This window comes from Corapipo altera, unplaced genomic scaffold (assembly GCF_003945725.1).
Source record: "Corapipo altera isolate COAL_440 unplaced genomic scaffold, ASM394572v1 113, whole genome shotgun sequence".
NCBI classification, from domain to species: domain Eukaryota; kingdom Metazoa; phylum Chordata; class Aves; order Passeriformes; family Pipridae; genus Corapipo; species Corapipo altera.
This window is the reverse complement of record NW_020884895.1, coordinates 10,873,440-10,895,213: the sequence shown is the minus strand read 5'-3', so window position 1 is coordinate 10,895,213 and position 21,774 is coordinate 10,873,440. Positions and strand designations below refer to the sequence as shown.

At 42.6% G+C, this 21,774-nt stretch overlaps 1 protein-coding gene across 1 annotated transcript in view; it reads left to right on the top strand.

Annotated features, from left to right (window-relative positions):
- RSRC1 (arginine and serine rich coiled-coil 1) overlaps positions 1-21,774 on the top strand; it is a 106,781-nt gene that overhangs the window by 31,324 nt on the left and 53,683 nt on the right. Inside the window, exon 5 of the mRNA XM_027647664.1 lies at positions 18,864-18,900. Coding sequence (XP_027503465.1) covers positions 18,864-18,900 — 37 coding nt within the window. The remainder of the gene's footprint in view (positions 1-18,863; positions 18,901-21,774) is intronic.

Sequence of the window (21,774 nt, the reverse complement as noted above, 5' to 3'; positions counted from 1 at the left end):
AGGTCCTTTCCAACCCAAACCATTCCAAGATATTGGCAGTTGCTGGCTCTGGGCACTAAATCTCAGGTGTTTCAGCTGCTTTTGGAGACTGAGAATAACTTTCTTGTTTCAAAGTGTATGAAATTAGTACATTTTCTTCCAGAGTTTGGTTATTGGAAAATAGTTCTAATGTGCAAGGAATCTGCAACTGCTGTTTGTTAATGTGGTGAATAGACTTGCAAAGAAAGCTTTCTGTAAATAAAGAGGACTTAAAAATTGATTATTCTGTAACTCTGTTTTATCTTTCATGGAAAGAATCTCTTTTATCACCTGCCTCCTGCCATGGCCCTGAAAAAGGGTTTTGCCAGCAGGGACAAATGAGAGGTGGGTCTGCCCCTGGTGCTGTTATTTCTGAATGCTTTTTAGCCTGAATAGTATTGAGGGTACTGCACAAAATTTTCCTAAAGCTCCCTGACTGAAGGAGTTGGAGGCATGGTGGTTTAAGGTTATGTGAGGAACAGTGTTGGGTGGGAAAAAGAATACTTCTCTTTCAGACCAACTGGTGTCCAACCACTTCCTTTGACTCCCTGTGAGCTTTGGAGGATCTTTAAGATGTATTTTCATGGCAGAGGAGTTACTTACCCAGAATAAAAGCAAAATACCTCTTCTATTTATTTATTTATTCATTCTTCCTGCTTTCACCTTCCTTTCTATCTCTAACCCGAAGGCAGAGTCCAAATATGAACATAACTAAAGAAGTCACCTCGTACTCGTGGTGGGTCTCTGAGGTGAGGTTTCTGCAGACAGATTGAGTAACTTTGCCTTTCAAAATCCCTGTTGTCTGCTGGAAAAGGAGCTGGGTGGTTTGGGCTGTTCCCATCCAGGTGCTTGGAGGAAGAAGATTCCTGGGGGTATCCTGGACTCCGGGTGCCGAGGGCACGTGTGAGCACTTTAAGGATGAGAGAAAAGGAGTTGATGAGCTTTGCTGGCAGAGCTGTTGAGGTGTTGAAGGCAGGAGGAAGCAGCTGAGAGGCCAAATGAGGACAGTTTCCTCTGCAGTAAGTCAGCCAAAGGCTAATGGGAAGCAGAGTGAGGGTTTTCCCTGGAAAGGACTGAGACCTCCAGATGCCCAGAGCAGCTCGAGGGTCACTTGCCTTTGACCGAGATTTGTTGCTATTGTTGTCTGAGCTGTGTTGGCCTTGTTTTTCTTTTTGTTTGCTAAAAATCCCCTTTTCCGACTCAAAAGCCTGGCCAGTTATTTAATGGGCTGTGAGGCAGCAGCATATGGGATGATTTCTTTTCTTTTCAGTACCAGACAGCTGGAAAACCCAGTGTGGATGGTACATGTCTGTAAAGTGTCCAGGAGGTGTCAGGGAACCTCTGAGGCTGGAAAATAAATAGATTTTAGCCCAGAGTAACCGTTTCATTTTCATTCACTGAAGTACTTTCTGTGCTTAGCACAAAAATCTGAGTTTTGTGTTCCAATTCTGTGGTTCAGACTGTCAGTTAGTGATGGTTGTTAGATGAGCTTCCCTGCTAAATTCGTGTACTATGTTGAGGGAATTATACTTCTCTGTATTTCCAGAAATAGGTTTTGGAATGCATTTGAAGGCAGTATCTTCAAAGACACACATTCTTTTTAAGCTGTTTAAAATTTTCCAAACTCTGTGCTCCTTAAAACTGCCAGCCACCATGATTGTCCTTTTGTAAGGATATAATTTGCATTATCTTGGGTTTTTAGTGGAATCATTCCTGAAATACAGAGCATTCCTGCTTGGAAGGGTGTGTTGGTTGCCCACATGTGCAAACACCACGGGCTCTGAATGTAAACATGGAGTTTTGGGGGGTTTTTTGGGTTTTTTTTCCACCTTGCACTGTGAGAGCAGCTGACTATTGTTTTAATGGCCTCTCTTAATCTGTGCATGAGGAATCCAAAGGGAATGATCCAGAGCTGTGAAAATCCAGTTAGTGGGAGCTGTAATCTCTTTACTGGGTTTAAGGAGTTGGAGTGACACTGAGACACCCTGCAGATACTGAACAGCAGAGATACAGTAATCACCTCGACCGGGCTCTGCCCAGCCTGCAACTAAACCCCCTTGTCCCAGCAAAAAACCAGGAGACCCCAGGAAAAACCAAACCCAACCCAACCCAACGACCTCCTCAGAGCAAAACAACCCCGTCCAAAACACATGCTATGCTAAGGTAAAATTGAATTTCACATTAAAGTATTAAACTCTTTGTTCCACCTTGTTTTTTGGGTACAGAGTGCTTTTTCTGGAATGGAACTTGCCTGCTATGGACATTATAAAACATCCATTGCTTTTGGTTGGGAAGGGAAGGAGGAGCATCTGTGTTTGAAGGAAGTATTTCTAATGCCGGTCTAATTTTGAATCTTTTTGTTATTTTGGATTGTAAAATAAGGTGAAAAACTTAAATGAAATAATCTAAATCGTTGATTAGTGACAGGACTAGAGGAAATGGTTTTAAATGGAGAGGGGAGAGATTTAGTTTAGATATTAGGGAGAAATTGTTCCCTGGGAGGGTGGGGAGGCCCTGGCACAGGTTGCCCAGAGAAGCTGTGGCTGCCCCATCCCTGGAAGTGTCCAAGGCCAGGTTGGAGCAACCTGGGAGAGTGGAAGGTGTCCCTGCCCATGTCAGGGGGTGGGATGAGATAACCTTTAAATTCCTTTCCAACCCAAACCCTTCTGGGATTCCATGATTTGCTTCCAGGCTCTGGTTTCATCCTTGGCGTCTCCTGGTGGGAATGGGAAGATCCAGAGGAAGCGTTTTAGCTGTGCTGGGGATTCTCCTGGATCCCGACTCGCTCCTCATCTGCTCCCAGCAGCTGAAGTTCTTGTAAGACAAGGCCCATTTAATGGCGAATTATGTTGGGAATGATTTCTTCCTGGGCTGAAATGGAAACACGAGCTCAGTCCATTCTCTCCAGATGGATTAAGGAATCGATCAGCGAGGGCTGACTTGGCTGCTCAGATCAGAACCTTTTGAGGCTGCTTAATGGGATCATGTCAGAGTGGGAAAAGGGGCTTTGCCATTGATTCTTCCAGGTGGACATTGCTCTGTACTTTGAAAAATATTATGGAAATACAGACAATGGATTTATAGGAGAGGGTTTAGCAGAGTGATGGGGAATGGGGGGGATGTGTCTGTCTCTGCCCTTTTCCTTTCTTATTTCCTTCTTTTTTCCACCTCGTTAAAGTAAAAACCTTCCTCTCCTGGCCACATGAAATAGTGTTTAAAAAACCTGGATGAAATCTTGGGTAATGTTGGCACATGAGTTTCTACTGGGATTTAATTTATGGCAGGCCCTCTGTAAGTCAGGAGCATGAAGAGGGAAGAGGAGGAAGAGGTTTATATGGAGTGCGAGCCATTAAATCTTATTTCAAAGGTCACAATGTGTTTTGCATTGAGGATGACAAAAGATTAAAATCCACCAATTAATTTGTTTAATAAACCAAACCAAGCTTTAGACCCCAGAGCTTCTTGGAAGCTCTTTCCATGAGCTTTGGAGGTTAGATAACAGAACTCTGCTCTGGAGAAATATCTGTATTGAGATTAATTGGAAACATTGAAGGGTTTGCTTGCTTATTTTTAATAAGGTACGGATTAAAACACAGTTTAGAAATGAAAAATAGTCACAGAAGCCCAATGTTGAATGTTCCATATTGCACCATGTTAGCTTTCAAATGTTTTTCTCCTCCCACCAACTCTCCTCAGTTGTATTTTCATCATGTAAGAGGCTGTAATATATAATTATAAAATCCTGACAGATTTTAGCTCTTGTTGCTGCATTTGAGTTCTGGCTTTTGGCAGCTTTTCCTGGCACTGCAGTTCAGCTTTCAGTCCTTTTCAGTGGTGGGATGAGCCCAGGACATTGGGGGTTCCTGGGTACCACTGCACATCCCTCTCCAGCCCATCAGTCTTGACTGTGACTCCAAACTGGGAGTGATCTGAAATGGAACTTTGGGGACTCAGTTGTGTGTGTCCAGCAGGGAAGGTGTTGGGAATTAGTGGGGATGAGTACAGACAATATTTTCAAAAATACATTCCCCTTCAGTGCTTTTCGAAGCTCTGTCTTTTAAGCAATTCTGAAAATTTGCCTTGCCTTGGATAAATGATCCTTCCAGTAAGATCCTGCTACAGGGGAGCACTTCCCTTTTCCTTCCACAACACCTTCTCCTGTGGATAATATGCAGGGAAACACTTCTTTTAGGCGGTGTGGGAATAGACATTTTGGGAACACACGTCTCATCTGAGTGTGGCAGTTCTCCCACATGATCCCAGAGATATTTTCTTCTGCCAGGAGAAATGAGGAGCTCAGTTTTCCGTGGAGCATCATCCTCCCTTTTCCTGGTGTGCCTTTAATCCCGCGCTGTGTTTGTGTAATGCAATAGAAATGTCGCTAACGTGATTAGACTTTTCTATCTTATTAGCTCCAATACTGAGCACAATAAAATGGAAAACTGTTTAAATGTTATGTTTAAGTGCTTGAGATAAGAGTTCTTGTAAATGAAATGTGATTACATTTCTGTAATAGATCTTCTCTGTCTGCTCGGACTTTGTTGAGCGATGTAATTCTTTGGGGATTGCTGGTTCCCAGTTTGATTTTTCTCTTTTTTTTTTTTTTTTTTTAGAACTATTACACAGCAGACAATGAGCAGAAATCTGTTGCAAACTTGGGGTTTCCTGTCTGAGGCAGCAAACCACGGCTCCCTAGTTTTCTTTGTGATAACCAATTTGAATTAATTCCCCAACATCACCTTGAATTTCCATCTGTGTAACCCCGATGTTCTTAAGCGTTCTGCATTTACCTAATGCTCTGGGCTATTTTCCCTGAGCATGTATGGAAAACTGGGACTATCCTCCAACTGGAGATGATATGAATAACAATTGTTTGCTGATCTTCCCCTGTATCTCCCTGGATAACCTGCAGCCTGCAAAGGCTGAGGAAGTGGCAGATAGCTTTTGTCATCCCTTATCCGGGCTGTACACTTGTAAGGAAGAGCAGGGATAATCGCCTAAATCTAATTAGGGGTTAAAAGAGGCCATGACTGTGATGTGGCAGTGAGACACCTTACTGTAGCAATCCTGTTTGCATTAGAAAAATAAGGTTGTCATATTGATTATTCAAATGAGCTTATATTGGCCATGGCTCAATGGCTGCGTCGCAGCTGAAGCACTCGCAGGTCCCAGCTTTTCAGAGCGGGCCCACGCTCGGAGCATATTTGATGTGCTGTCTTGTTTGCTCCTTTAAGGGGTTTAAAACCAGGGCTGGGGGAGTTTTGTGGTGAGGATGAAGGGTTTAAGTGACCACTGGAGAGGGGAGTGGAGCTTTGCTGGGTGGCTGTTAAACGAAGGCCGATGAATCTGCTTCGCGTCTTTTACGGAGTGAACGGATCTTGTTTGGGCATTAATTGACGTTCAGTTCAAAGTCAAACACAGCTGAAAAGAGTCAAGTATTTGCATTCAGATCAATTCCACATCCAAGAGATGGAGAATTCCCTCGGCTCTGACTTTGGGGTCTGTGTTTTAATTGTTAAAAAATATCTACCTGGTACTGGGCTGTTCTGGCTCCTCAAATATTTCTGAGGACTTGGCTTTTTGTCCTTCAAAAGTCACGTCTGCTGATGTCCTGCAAGTGGATGAGGTGCTCCAGACAGTGCTGATTCCAGCCTTGCTCGTTCCTCACGATGGATGATGTGAGTGCCATACATGGACTGGGCAGGAAAGCCTTTAAAAGGACCAATTTTTAATTCTTTTAAATTTTTTTTTGGTACCCCAAGAAATATGTGCTAGGCTCTGTCAGATGTACAAAGACTGGACATTTTACTGATGTTTTATCCTTGCTTTGTGCAGCTTCTGGCATTAAGATGTACAAGGAAGAGTCCACCTTGAATCCCACATATCAGACAGAGTTTGCAAATTTTTCTCCATAGTTGAAATGGTCTCACTTATTTTATGTAGAGTTTGAACATGGTTGTTCACTTTGGGTGTTGGCAACGCTGTGTTTCTTCCTGCTGCTGGGTAAAAATACATATAGAGATAACTAAACTCTTTTCCCCCTCTGTTGCACACAGGTACAAGGTTTTCAACTTGATTTTTAACTTTTTTGAGTTGGTTCTTCCAGTTTCTTCCACTCTCTGCAGTTGGTGCTGGTGTAACAATCACCTGGGTGAGTGGAAGCCACAGTGACCAGAGGAAGGCTATATATGTCTATATATTAATGTTATATGTTATTTCTTTACGTTGTTGGAACATCCTGACCTGTTTTAAAGGACTGGAAATTATTATGCGCAAACATTGCCGGAACTTTCCAGTATCTTGCTGGAACAGAAAGTTAAGCAGTGGCTTATCCTGTCACCCATTGTGTGAGAGGCCACTCGGTCCTGGGCATTGTGTTGAACCCCTGAATGTGTTTGATTTCTTGGAATGGTTCCAGTTTCTGGCTCTTCTTTGCAAGACACCGTAATTTTGTATATTAAAATTGCAACTTTCAGGCAAAACTGAAAATCTGGGAAAAGCCAATATAGGAGACTTTTTTTTTCCCCAGCAGTATCGATGTGCTGTTTCTGTAGCTCACTCTGTGATTTTGCACAGTCATTCTGTGTTATGAATTTATTATATTATTTTTATTTAAGCCTGACTTTAATCTCTTTCAGAGCACAGGCACTCGATGTTCTCCACCACCTTCTGATCATAGTTAGCAAATGATTAATCTTGTTCTGATTAACATCAGCGAGACTGTCTGGGATGCATTTCTTACAAAGAGGGAAATAAGAGAACTATGGACAGTGTTGTAATAAAGTGGGGAAAAATCCTTAATTCTGGGAACACACAGAGAAGTGAAATTTTCTGTTGGTGAAGGGGTTGCTGTTCCTCTTTGAGAAGTGATAAAAGCTGGATTCCCACAGAACTGGGACGGGCTCTGGGACTGACTCTACCACCCTGAAGGTGTTGGCCTTACTTTGCTGTAAAAAAAGACATTTTCATGTAAACCAAACCCACTTTGGTGTTGTCTTAGAGCATCACTGCTTCAGGAGTGGTTGGACTCGATGACCTTGGAGGTCTGTTCCTACCTTAGTGATTCTGTGACAACTAGAGGAGGGTCAGGTTGGACACCAGGAGGAATTTTGTCACAGAAATGGTTGTCAGGCACTGGCAGGGGCTGCCCAGGGAGGTTTGGAGTGCCCATCCCTGGAGGTGTCCCAGGAAGGCCTGGCTGTGGCACTGAGTGCTCTGGGCTGGGGGACAAGGTGGGAATGGGGCACAGGGGGGATCCATGGGCTGGGAGGGCTTTTCCAGCCTCAGGGATTGCAGGAATTCCTTCCTGAGCAGCAGGTAGGTGAGTGCTGGAGGGGACAGATAAAATGGTTTCCACTGCAGAGTTCAGTGTCCACACAGAGGGGGGTCAGTGGAGGTTCCACGTGTCTCTTCCCTAAAAGGTGTGAGCTGAGGGGAGCTGAACCAGGTACAGCTAAAAATACCTGGATTAAGGTGACTTTTATGGACCAACAGGCATCCAACTCCAACTTATTTCCCCAGAGAAGAACAAAGAGCAATGCTGGGAACTTGAAGTTGACTTTGATGGAGGCTGCAATTTGTTGGTTGGGTTTGTAACTCGAGGTGGTTGTTGGAGATTCGCTGGGTTTTTTGCAGATTAGGAATTCTTTTCTGGATCATCCACATTCCCAGGTCTTTCTATATGCTCTGTGACTCCTGGAAAGATCTGGCCACTGATTTGTTCAGAGGTTTTTTTGTAGAATGTTTCATTTCACCTCTAAGATTTGCAGGTACAACAGGAAGTGCTGGTTTTAATCCTCAAGCTTCAAATTGCTTAAGATCCAAGTTTTCTTGGAGCCTACCATGTGCATGGTACTTAATTTCTTCAGGAATCTCTTGGCTTTATTTAAAAAAAAATAACCTTTGAGGGAAATCTTGGCTGTAGAACGAGACGTTTTATATTTTTGTCCTTTTTTTTTTTTTTTTAAACCTAATTTTGGTCTAATTGGTGGCAAATCAATAATGTGCAATACTAATATTTTTAATTTCATTGAAGAAGTGCCAAAATCCAAAATGCTTAGCAAGGTTCTAGTGGGAGGTGTCCCAGGCTGTGGTGGGGGTTGGAACTGGATGGTCTTCAAGGTCCCTTCCAACCCAAACCACGCTGGGATTCCGTGATTTCTGGTCTAGACACTGGACTTTTTTGGGAAGTGCTGGGAATGAGAAGCGCCAGATAAAATAGATGATGTTGGTTTTTCGTGGCAGTAAAAGATTAAAAGGATATTATTGAAAGCAAGAGAGTAAAATGAGTGAGACCAATGTGATGTGGTAACAACTTAATAGTGAAAGAAATGTGAAGCCTAAAGGAGGTTTTGGTGCAACTCAACGAACACGAAGAGTTCAGAGAGAGTTTGAAGGTTTGGGGGCTTTTTTTTTTAGGCTGTGACATTTTCTAAAAAAAAACCCCATAAATTGGGATTTAGTGCCACTTGCAGATCTTTCTGTGTCCTCTTCTCACCACAACGTGTGGGACATCAAATTCTGGTGTTTTCAGCCCAGGCACATCCTGGATCCATCTGTTGCTTCTGGAGTTCCTCTTGCAGAAGATGTGCAATAAACACAAGGCCAAAAGCAATTTCAACATTGATTAATTGTTCTCAGATAATAACAGACTTGTATTTGATGTAGTCGGAGGCCATTGCAAATTACCAGAGAAAGAAAGGACAAATAACCAAGGTACAGAGCGATTGGTGTTGGGTGTCTAGAGCTGCTGTGCAATTAGGGGAGAGTTAATTGCTCCTGGATTCCAGAGAACTCGTGGCCTTGTGAGATAATTGAGGAATGAGCCTGTTCCTACAATCTCCACGGGGCTGTTTTAGGTTCAAATCCTCTGACTTGGTCCAAGCGCAGCAGATTTTTTTTTTTTGGGCGACTCTGAAGGTCTTTGTTCTTGAATTCTGAAATATTGAGATCAAGATGCACTTCAGTTTCTGACCTTTGTTATTCTGAGTATTTGAAGGTGCTTTTACAGCCTTTGGTGGTTTGGTGCCCACAGGTGACCAGGCTTCTTTTGGACTGAGTGCTGTAAAAACCAAGGTGGGCACTGCTGTGCATGGAACCACTTCAGTGATCCCTGTCCATCTCCTCTTCTCCCTGACTGCAGTTTAGCTGGAATAAGTTTGATTTGGGGTTTTTTTCCTCACCTTTCCATTACTTTTAAAGCATTTTCAGGTGATTTTTGTCAGTGTCTGTTAGGCTTGGGTTTGGTCAGATGTGCTTGAGACTTGGAATGAATTTTTATTTTCATTTGATTTTGATGAAATGTTATTTCTTTCCCTTTATTTGTGGCCAAGGAACTAATTTCCTCTCAAGCCTGAAAAACTTTACCTTTGTAAATTTTACAGATTTCTCTTGCAACACAGCCCAACATGGAAGTTGTCAGGAGGAGATACAACTTCCTTACTGGAAGTTAGACTGGATTCTTGGAATGACTGTTTTACAGAAACCAAGAGACTTCCAAAGATTTTCCTTAGGGCTACATTGAGTTGTGATGCAAAAAAAAAATAAATAAAAAAAAAAAGTTTAATTGTGAAATAAAGCCTGAAACTCAAAGCTTTTATGACCAGAAATTCTAAAAACTCTCTTACTGAGGGAGTTGAGGAGATAAAAACTAAATATCCTGAGATCAAGTAGATCTCTTCAGGAGAAGGAAAATTTTTGCCTTGTCTAGGAATGGAAAGCTGTCTGACATTTCAACATACTTGAAACATTTAGGGTCTATTCCAAGTGTCTCCCTGTGTCCCTCAGGGAGGGAAATTCAGGATGAGAGAATGTGGAGGGATGAAACCAAAGGACCAAACCTGACTGCAGGGACACAAAGAGGGGCAGTGGGAAAACATTTCCAGTGGTGAGGCCTAAAAAAGCTCGAGGTTTTTGGGCTAAAATTGGATCAAATGCAGTCCCAGGCAGTGGAATTTCAGCCAAGTGGTGCTTTGTGGGGTCCTCTGAGCTGAGCACGGTCCCCAAAGTGCTGTTCTGGCCTTAATGTCATGATGGAAACATGGAACTACCTTTCCTTGGTCTTTGGCTTTAAAATCTGTGTGTCCTGGGGCTGTTGGGTCATCCTGGTCCTTCTCCTGAGCTGTAGAAATCAATCAGTTGTTGGTTTATTGTTACTTGTTTTAATTAGTTGTTTGTTTTCCAGCAGTACCAGGGTCCTGCTGCTGCTGCTGGAGAGGAAGGAACCACATCCCAACTTTTTCCTGGGTTGTTCTGGGAGTCCCTCAGTCTCACCTAAAGCCCTGACCTGCTCTTTGAAATTCATCTGGCACTTCCTATGCATTTCAGCTCCAAGTGCAGCATCTTTTGCTCCTTCAAGGACCTTCCAAGGTCTTTCAAGGTCCTTCCAAAGTGTGGGAACTTTTAATTTTTATTTTATGTTCTTTATTTTCAGGAAGCAGAGACAGTGGGGCAGCAAAACCAACTGTTTTAGTGCTACATAGATAAAGGCATATCAGGTTTGGGTTTGTTACTCTTTTTTTTTTTTTTTTTAATTATAAGAACATCTCTGTGTTTAAAACCTTTGAAGAAACTTGTGAAGTGCAAAGAACAAAACCAAAGCTGATAAATTCTGGTGTTTAGATTTCCCATAAAAGAAACCCTTAATTTAAAGGAGTATTTGCTTGAGGGGCAGATGGAAGGAGTTTGTCTGACTTGTAGTGATGGGTTATAAAAACAATCAAAAATCTAAGTTATGCAAATAGGATAAGAAGTGATGGGTGAGGTGAGTCCCTGAGTTTGAGAAAAGTGATTTTGCTGATTAAAAAAATAAATTAAAAATATGTACAACTGTCTTTGCCATTGGTTATGGGTAACAGACCCAAGGCTGGACAAGCTGAACTCAGTTCAGATATTAAATACAGATATTAGCTTTGTTCTGGGGGATTAAAGAAAGAAAGGAATTAAAAAGATTTGTGATTCGTTTCCCAAGTTAATATAAACACTTTAAATTGCCACTGTAGAATCACTAAGGTTGGAAAAGACCTCCAAGATCATTAAGTCCAAGCTTTCAATGTGAATATTCAGTAACAGAATGAGCATCTGCACAATGTAACCAAGGTTTTATCTCACAATATGAATTTTGAGCAATGAGCCAGAGCAAGAAGTGTTTTATTCACAGAGATTGGTAGAAAGTTGGATGCCAGCAAATAAGTTTTAAATGCTTAATAAAGTTCTGTAAGATTTTCTCCTTTTGGGAAGAGTTCACAGCACAGCCTTAAAAAATAATAACAAATAATGAATCCAGATCAATTGGAGATTGCCTGGTTTCAGAGGCAGAATGCCTTTAATTGGTAACTTTATTTTGATTGAATATTTAATGAGGAACTGGTTAATATTTCCCTAAGCAGAATTTTCATGAGCATTTACTATTTTTTGACCAGTTTCTACTGAATTCAGACAGAGATGGAGCCGTTCAAACACGGTGCTGTCTCAGTGTGGTGTAAAGTATTTACCAGAGATTATTCCAGAACTTGGTTAACGTGCACAGATAGTTCAAAAAAAAAACCCAACCCCAACTAACCCCAAACTAAACAGGCTTGAGGTTTCCTTGTGGGATTTTTTTTTTTTTTTTATCACCAGACTGAGGGCCTGAAGGAATAGAGGAAGTGAATGGCCACCAATGTATCCAAATATCTCATTTTGCCTCCGAGCAAGTGCCGGCAGATAAATGCCCATAAAGGGATTTCTTCCTTAAGCCCCATGGATTTTTTTTTTTTTCTTTTTTGCAACTTTTTGTGCGAGTTAGAAATGAAAACCATTCATCCAGTGCCCCAAAGAAGGGCCTTATTGAATGGAATAACAGTGTAATGTACCATTGAAGGCAGGATTGAAAGTGATTATCTTGTTAACTCTTGACAGTTCCCGCCAGCTTGAAATAGAACTGGCAGCTTGATTTGCAAATGAATTAGAGCTTTTTCATTTGCTGCCAGGATCATCTTTTTATATTCTGATATGACAGATGCTATGTTCCAGCCCTTTGTTTCCCCTCACTTTCCTACTTGCAAACCAAAAACAAAAGATTACGATAGTCGTTTTATTTGCATCTTTTTCTCTGGGAGTTTTATTCTTTGTCTGGAAGTTTTTAAGCTCCGATTTTTTATTTATTTTTTTTTTGTTGTCGTCGGAGAATGGCATTGTTCCCGCGGAATGAAATTTCATTAGGTTAAGTACAGTAGTAATTGGGTGAATGAGGGGGATTTAGAAGCTTTCAGAAAATGGAAAATTGATTGTAGTCAAATTGTTTTAGTGCTTAGAACATTTGAATTTCCTCCCTGCCTTGCACTCGTGGTGGATATTCCTCAGTTCCGCGAGCGGGGGGGGAGGGAAATCTCCCAGTTCCAATATTTATCCTGCCAGTATGCAAATAGAAATACATGTGTAATTAGTTCCAGGCTTAATGCTGATCAACTGTGTTTATATTCCAGAGCCATCCAAACACAGATGGGAAGGTGCTGGGTATGATAATTACTGTGCACTCTTTCTATGTTCCTCATTAACCTGTAACACTCGCTACTAGTCCGGAGAGTTTTTCCTGTAGTTGTGCTTCCCAACATTAAAACTTGCTGGGCTTTGTTTAATATTCAGCCCAGCGTTCTGGGCATTTACAAAGCTGGGCTTTTTGCTACTTTTCTAATCTGTTTTGTACTTTGAGGCTAATTAGCAACACTTCCGACCAGCGCCGATGGCCGTGCTGGAAATGTTTTCCTCCACTTTCACCTACAGGATGTGTTTTAATTGAATATCTACCAAATAATATTACAGAGAAGGTAAACCAGGCCAAAGTTGTCTAATTTATTTAAGGCTGGTTAACACAGACAGTGACATTCCGAAGCCTGATGCTTCATCATTTGTGTTTGCTGGGAATGCAAACGGGGATGGATGAGGTTTGGCTCCTCAGGAAGGGAACCCTGAGCGTGGAACAGGAGAGCAAAACCCACCCAACCAAAACCCAGGAGGAAAAAGTCAACCAAACCTCGCTCTGTGGGTGAAAGCTCCAAGGGAAAACTGAGGGGAAAAACCAACCAAATCCCACTCCACATGAAAACTCCAAGGAAAATTCGGGGCAAACGCCAACCAAAGCCCACTCCACATATGAAAACTCCCAGGAGTTGCATGTTCTGAGGTCCTTGCCAGGTTTAGTGAGGGGTGGCTTGAACTGGCCTCCAGGATAAAGAAATCTGCTTTGGTAATTCCTGGTATTCCCATATCTGACCTGAAGTCTTGATAAAGCCCAGTCAGGAGATTTTGGGGAGTTGTTTTGGCTCTTGTTTATCTGAGAAATACATACAAAGGAAAGGAATATTTTTGTAGGGTCTGTTTGGAAATACTTAATTCTATCTCTGGTTTTCCCCCCTCTGTTTAGCTTCAGTATTTATTTCAGTTGCATAAAATCTTGGATTTTACTCTGTCAGTCGGGGTTATATATAAATATATATTTCCCCCTCTTGAATATTTGATAGGGTCTCTTGGGTAGCGATTTTCCTTCTCTCTAGGATAACATATTATGGAAATTGTTTCACCTTGTGTCCTGTTTGAAGTCCCTGGTTTTAGCATGATTCAATTTACCTTTCATTATATTCCACTGAGTTCCTCGGCAGTCCCAAGTTATTCCGATGTGTTTGTGGAAGGGGTGACTCCTGCTTTTCTTCCTGCTTTTTCTAAGTGACCTTCATATGATCTCCTTGAGTCTTTATGGCATTTAAATTTATTAGTAATTGGCCAAACCTCTTAGTGCTTTTTCCTGATAGGAGTGAGGGGTCCACTGAACCAACCACCACCAGCTTTGGGGGCTTTCCAGGCTATTTTCCTGATATTTTGAAGCTGATATTGAGCAAGAGAGAACAAGATTCCACTCTTTTTGGAAAAATATGGTGGATGTTTTTCCTAGCAGGGTGTAGGATTCCCCAACCATTCGCTGCTCTTGGTGAGTTTTTTGTGCAGAAAAGATTAGAAAAAGCAGGTGTGGTCTCAGAAATCATGAGATATTGGCCTTTAACCTCAATGCTGGGAGAGAGGATCTTGCAACAGGTTAGAAATGGGAGATTTCCACGTTCTGAGAGAGAGAGGAGAGAGTTACCAGCTGGTGGTGGTGCCATTTGCTGGGATTTTCTCAGAAATCTGGAGTATTAACGATGCTGTTGGACTAAGGGGTGTAATAAATTCCTTATCTGAGCCTGATTTAGATGAGTTTGATCTTCTTTACCTTCATCTCCTTTCAACACTGAGTGTAGGGAGGAGGCAGAAGGGACCAGGCCACCTCTCCAGGTGGGTTTCACGTGTTCATCCCTTTTTGCTTTGCTTGTATTGGTGAGTGTTTAATATCTTGTCACCTGCTGAAGTTCCTGAAGAGATTCAGCTGTTTGTTTTGAGGTTGTTTATCTAGAATGGTAGATAAACATCTAAATAATTGATCTGAAATAGCAGATAAAAGTGGGGATCGATAACATGCTGAAGAAAAATAGGAGGTGTGGGGGCTGCTCAGAGGAAGATTTGTAGGGAAGGCTGAAGGTTAAGGGGAGGATGAAGAACAGGAAAACATGAGGTTATTCCAGGAACACCTTCTGCTGTGAGGCTCTTCATACAGGAGGAATAATGGGACAAAAGGGGATTTTTTCAAGTGATACCTGACAGATTATTGACAGCATTACGTGATGTGCTTGTGGAATGATCCAGAAATATTTGAAGGGTGAGGGAGCTCTGTGAGAATCATCTGTGTGCACTTGGGATGATGCTCCTGATCACTCCTGACATGCTGGCACTTGAGAGGGGTGGAGTGAACAGGCCCTTGTTGGGAGGGTTTGGTGGCCTGACCCCAAACACTGTGTGTGACCTTTGTGCTGCAGCTCCTCGTTAGTGTTGAGGACCTGGGGGGGTTCTGCCAAAGGCCTCACTAATGATGAGGTGATTTATTGATCCCTTTGGCTCCCCAGGGGCTGAATCAACCATTGGGATGGTTAGGGTGGAGTTCAGGCCACCAGGATGGGGGGGACTGGAGCAGTTCCCTGGGAGGGTCCTGAGGGACTGGGGGGGGTTCAGCCTGGACCAGAGGGGGCTTTGGGGGCACCCCATGGCACCCACCAGCCTGAGGAGGAGGCAGGTCACTGAGGAAGGGGATTTGGGCTCTTTGGAGTGGTTTGTGGTGGGAGGAGAGATGCAAAACAACAAGTGTTTGGAGCAGAGAGAAAGGAAAGATGCTCCCAGTGAGGACCCTGGATCAGCAGGACATGTTCCTCCTGGAATGGGCTTCCAAGACCAGCCTGGATAAGACCCTGCACCCTCCAGAGGCCCTTCAACCCAAATTGTCCTGTAATATCCATAGGTACAGACAGTCCATAGAATTATTCCATGGCCTATGGATTCGAACCCAAAAACCATGGCAAAGAAAATATGTGTTAGATCTACAGTTCCTGGGTGAAACTGCTCTGAATTTGCTAACAAGTAAATTTTATGTGATATCTTAGGCTACTTTATAATACCTAAATTTGGGTATTTTGAAGACATTGCACATTTTCCAGCTCCCTTAATTAATAGTTGCTTTGCTTCGGGGACTATTTTTAGGAACATGAATATATTCCAGACTAAAATCATGATTTCCAGCAAGTGCTGGTGAATATTTTTAGTTTAGTTTACTGGCAAAGGCAGCAGAACCTCTAAGTTAACACCACCTCAGTTACCTACGCTGGGTTTAAGTAATCCCAGTCCTGGCTAAACTTATGGAATCCCAGAATGGTTTGGGTTGGATGGGACCTTAAATATCATCCAGTTCCACCCCCTGCTGTGGAAGTTGCTTAATTGAATTCTTGGCTTGTTGTTACAGGTCCCTCATGAGCATGATTCAAATGGAGCTGGAATTTCTTCCCCTGGCAATTCTGAAACATTTGGATTAGCCTGAGCGTTATGTTTGCTGGTTTAATGTATGATTTTAAATGCTTATCAACTGGTATTTTACAGCAAAAATCTTGGCTGTAGTGGGGAAACACCATTCCAGAGCTTTTTGATGGGGAAAAAAAAGAAAACTCCAGAAGAAAATCAAACTTCCCTAATGAACCAAAAAAATAACTGTCGGGCACTGGAAATGATATGAAAGGCAAATATGGACTTTGGTGTGTGGAGTGAACAGTAAAATGGAGTAAAACATTATTGCTGATGGTGATACCAGATTACTAAAACTTTGTGGTGTTCTTTTGTCTGAGTTTGGGAATATTGGATGTGCACAAAGCTGCTCTTGGCTGTTATTTGTGGTGATTTTTGGGTTCAGATTTTCTGCAGACGTTAAAGGTGAGGCAGAGCCGTAGCCACAGGTCTGGTTATGCAGAGAGAACATCTGGAATAGGGGATGGATGGGACTCTTATTTGTGTAATATAATAGAAACAATACAATTGCATAGTGTATAGAATTGTTTGATATATTATAATCTGTAGCTTAACTAAAAGATCAGGTTCTGTCATGGCTGCACTGGTGGCTCATTGATCCCCAGCAGCCTCCAGCTGGGAAGGGTTTTCATTGGAAGTGACAGGTGCCCCAAGGTTTATTTAGGACAAGCTCAGCCTTGTCCTGGTTAGTTTGATAATGTTTTCCTTATGGATGTTCAACCAGTGCATTTCCTGTGTTAGGGCCTTGTGTTACACCAATATTCCTGTCTGTGCTGCCTCAACTACAAATTGGATGAACAGCCAGTGACACTTTTTCAATATTATTACATTAAACCAAGTGGATTTTGATTGATAACCTAATATTCAACTAATGCAAAACATCAATCATGGCAAGTATATTAATTATTTAATATTGCAGTCTAATTCAGAAATCGATGTGCTGCAGGAGGGGAAGGGAAACTCGCTGTTCCCACAAGACTTGAGACAGGGAATGATTAAAAAAGAGCCCCCCTCCCAAACCCTGCTGTACTTGTGTGTGTTGGTTCGATACAAATCTTTATTCGTTTGCCAATAATCTCGTCGCATTTTCCACTTCAGGACCTTTTTTATCAGTTTTGAGCCCTCTAATTGAATGAAGGTTGTTCTCAGCACAGGGCAGGGGGAGCGGCACAAATATTGACGGCGGGGACAGCGCAGGATGGGCCTGGGAGCTCCTGCTGCCATGTCCTGCATCCTGCTCCCAAATAATCCAGTCCTTAAAGGCCTTTAGCACCTGAAAAATAGATCAGAAAATGACGGAATGGTTTGGGTTGGAAGGGACCTTAAAGTCCATCCAGTGCCACCCTCTGCCATGGGCAGGGACACCTTCCACTAGCCCAGGTTGCTCCGAGCCCTGTCCAACCTGGCCTTGGACACTCCCAGGGATGGGGCAACCACAGCTTCTCTGGGAATTCCATCCCAGCCCCTCACCACCCACACAGGGAGGAATTTCTCCCCAGTATCCCATCCAAATCTTTCCTTCTTTATCTTAAATCCATTCCCTGTGCCCTGTCCCTCCATCCCTTGTCCCCAGTCCCTCTCCCGCTCTTGGAGCCCCTTTAGGCTCTGGAAGGTGCTCTAAGGTCTCCCTGGAGCCTCCTCTCCTCCAGATTGAAGATGTGGGAGACAACTTCTGTTTAAATATTGTATGGCTGGGATCAATACATTCTTCTTTCAACATTCAAACTGACAGTGTAAGGAAAGTGCATCTTTTTCTGTCGCTTCATTAATGACCTTTAAATAGAAAAAAAAACAACCTACCCAGCACATTTTTGGAAAGCTCCATGAAATTATAAATAAAACCTTGATGTAAAAAGTCTAAAACACAGTACAGCAAGGTGGTAAATGTGTAATTGCAGGTAACCTTGTTCAGTGTTTAGTAAAATATCCTCCATTTGGCCATTTTTGGGTGTAAATTCACGTTGTGCCTCTCACAGCCTTTCCCAGGTGCTGAAGGGAGCAGAGCCTGGGGCTGGCACCTTTTGCTGGCTTGGGAGAACCCAGCTGGGCTTTTGGTCCTTTGCTTTGATAGAGCTGAAAAATTACTGAAAAATTGATATTCTAAATTCCTCCTGCACTGTGTAGTTCAGTAACTGGTTCCCTGAAACCCTCGTGGGTGGTTTCTCCTTCTTTGCCACGGGAACAACCCCCTTCCCCAGGAGGGGATGGTTTTGGAAGTGGGTAGAACCTGGAGTCAGTGGAAATGGAAACCAGTCCTTGTTCAGTGGTTTGAGATTTGGAGACTTTGAATTTGTTTACATCTTTTTTTTTTTTTTTTTTTTTTCCCATAGCAGGCCGTGTTAAGGATTAATTTTCCCTCTGAATTCTTGCTTTTTCAGTGTTTTTCCTTTGATAGTTGGGTCCATTCTTTTTGCAGCTGCCTTTATGCGACGTTCCTGCTCATTTTCTACCTGTACATTTGGATTTTTTCCAGCTGTCAGGAATCAAATGCAAAGTTGCAGCGTGGCTGCCACGACCCCAGAGCTAATATACAATTCATTCACTCCATCACCTTGTAAATGGGCACAGAATTTTATTATTCAAGCAGTGGCAAAGCAGGACCAGGAGCCACCAAATGTGGGTTTGATAAATAGCCCCGTGCCCTGTCCTGGTGGATTATTTCCAGTAGGAACAATGGGATAATTACATTAAAAATGTTAATTTTAAATCCGTGTCCTGCTGCAGTTTGTGGCAATTTAAAGGCAGGTAACGTTTGAGGGTTTAAATAATGAAGATAATCAATATTTTTTAGGTATTACAAGTAAATATATTTATTAAAAGTAAAAATTTTATATGCTCAAGTAATTACACGGCTTTGCCATTTCCCAGTTAAACATAAATCGTTGCAGACAAGGGTTTAGCAACTATTTAGAACTTTTGTTCTTCTGTTACAGGGACTCTGGAAACATCAAAGCTGGATTAGAACATCTGGTAAGTTTTAATTTTCTCTTGAACATTTGCATCATCTTTGATATCTGCATTCCAAATGAACACTTTTGAATGAGCTTTGAATACCTTGAATTGAGAAAGTCAACCATTTCCCAGAGGGTCAGCCTACTGTTATTATGTGAAGGCACTCACATTTCCATTTATCTCCCCATTTCAAGGGAATTTTAATTTTTTTTAAATTACTTTTTTTTGATGTCGAGATGAAATAAACGGGCCTACAATCCTCGGATTGATGATTGCCTTCATTATAAACAAAACTTGTTTGGTGTTGGATTTTTGGCATATCCCGATCTGAAAACAACAAACTTGTGATTAAAAAAAAAAAAAAAAAAAAAAAAAAAAAAGAGAGAGAGCCAGAGACACAATCAAATATTCCATGCATAAATATGGTGTGTTTTAGTCATTTGGAGGCTTTGAAAGAAGTGCACAGCTTTGTGTTTTCTCTTGTCTTTGCTTTATGAATAATGGATCGGCTTAAATTCCATTCAGTGCTGCGGCAGAAAATAATAATTGAGGTGCAAAATATTTTTGGGTTAAGTAAACATATTAAACCAAGTGGTGGCAAGCCAGACTTAGCATTAAAAACCCATCAGTTGATCAAAACTGGAGGAAATACAATATTGTCACAAGTCAGAAGCTGGTTGAGCCTCGGATGGTTGTACCGGCAATCCCTGGAACATTAAATAGTTCATTTAAACAGGTTCTTAAATCCCATTAAATTAAAATATTCACTGTTAACGACACGTCTGGCTCAGTCCATCGTGAGAAGTGTTTAAATTGCTGTTTGATTTTTATCATGGAATGTCTAAACAATCCATACTGGTCCATCCTGCCGTGAAAATCAAACCTCGATGCCTCTATCGCATGAGCATCGGGAGAAATCACCCTTCTCTCGTTGCTTCCCATTTTGGGAATGACCTGGGAAATATGATTTGTAGGAGCTTGGGTACCAATATCTCCCTGCAGTGCCATGGGATGGGAAGGATGTGTCTCCTGGCACAGGTGTCAGCAGTTCCCCTTCGCAATGGTGGCCCATGAAATGTTCTCCTGCCGCTGGAATTTGAATCTGCAAATGGAACAAAGAGCCAGGTTTTTAGAGCAGTTGGAAAATTCATCTTGTTTGCTGCTTCCAGGGGTATTTCACGTGCAACTTGAATCTCTTAAATATGTTTTGGAGGTGTTTCCTTGCTCTGCTGGTGTCAGGGAGCCGTGATCCGACGGGTTCCCGGGATTTTCCTCGTGCGTTCTGTGCCTTGACAGATGACCATGGCTGGGACTCGTTCTCAGCTGGGATTTCTGTGGCAGCCTGAGCTGCAGGGCTGATTTATAACAGCACCTCACACCTGGAGGTGGGAAGGAAGAGGCTCTGGGGGTTTGGAGTGGCCTGGGGAGGTGGGGATCAGGAATAGAGGTCACTGGTGTACAGGGTTTCCCTGGGATTGGGGCAAAGTGTGCTGGAAATCTCCTCTGCAGAGTGGTGGTACCTGAGCTGCTGTACAGGGTAACTCCCTCTGTGTTTGACTAAAGTTGTGTCTTCATCAAATTTAATTTAAGGGACCTTAAAGATCAGCCAGTGCCACCCCCTGCCATGGGCAGGGACATCTTCCACTAGCCCTGACTGCTCCAGTCTGGCCTTGGACAATTTCAGGGATCCAGAGGCAGCCACAGCTTCTCTGGGCAACCTGGGACAGGGCCCCACCACCCTCACAGCCAGGAATTCCTTCCCCATATCCCATGTAAACCTCCTCTCTGTCACTGGGAAGCCATTCCCTGTGTCCTGTCCCTCCATCCCTTGTCCCCAGTCCCTCTCCAGCTCTACTGGAGCCCCTTGAGGCCCTGGAAGGGGCTCTCAGGTCTCCTTGGAGCCTTCTCTTCTCCAGGTGAAAATTCCCAGCTCTCCCAACCTGGCTCCAGAGCAGAGAAGCTCCCGAGCCTTTGGAGCATCTCTGTGGCCACCTCAGGACTCCTTCCAATGTCTTCTTTCATTGGAGCAACCAGAAAAAAACCCCACAAACCCCAAAGAACCAAAACTCCCAAACAGACCAAGCCAGTCCTTTATTAAGTGTTCACATTTAAAGTTACTTCTTTATCGTTAATTTTAGTATTTATTTAAGTAACATAAATGTTACTTCTTTGTTGTTAATATTTATCTACCAGCTTTCACAAATTTTTTCTTGGAGTTTGATTTCAGTGTCACCTCTCCCTGATTGTCACTGTCTCAGTTTCTGGTGGTCACAACTTGGTGGTCCCTGACCAGCCCCTGGACAGGGATGTCTGAGAGAGTTGTTTGCTTTCTAATGAGCTGTAGAACCAAGCAACCAATTATTTGTGCTCACAAACAATTAATTAACGCTCTTAATAGGAATAATTATGTTTGTCTTGCTATGCTGGCAAAATTCCATGCTGGTCAATTATATTCTGCAGGCTGGAATTGTCTCTCACTGTAGCAGTGTCAGGGTGAAGGGAGGGTTGGGATTTTCCCTGTTGAAAGTGTATTATTTGAAAACAAACTATTTCACTTTATATTTTTTTTAAATGAAAGGCATTCTTTCTCCCATATCCTGATCATTAAACCTGAAAAAAATTCCCTAAGGAAAACCACTGTGGTGTTCCTGGGAATTACAATTTTCATGCCCCTTGGTTTCTGACCAAGTTCCCCTCCTGGGAGAGATCCCTGAGGAGCCACCTTTAGTCCAGAAGAGAAGGAAACCTTAGAGAAGAACAGGAATGTGGTGCTGGGGTACAGTTATGGCGATTTAGCATGGAATTGGGGTTTTCTCCATAAGAAAACAGGGTATTCTGTGAAGTCTCCCCCTCTGGCACAGGAAGAGCCACATGGGCAGAGTGGGTGTGGGT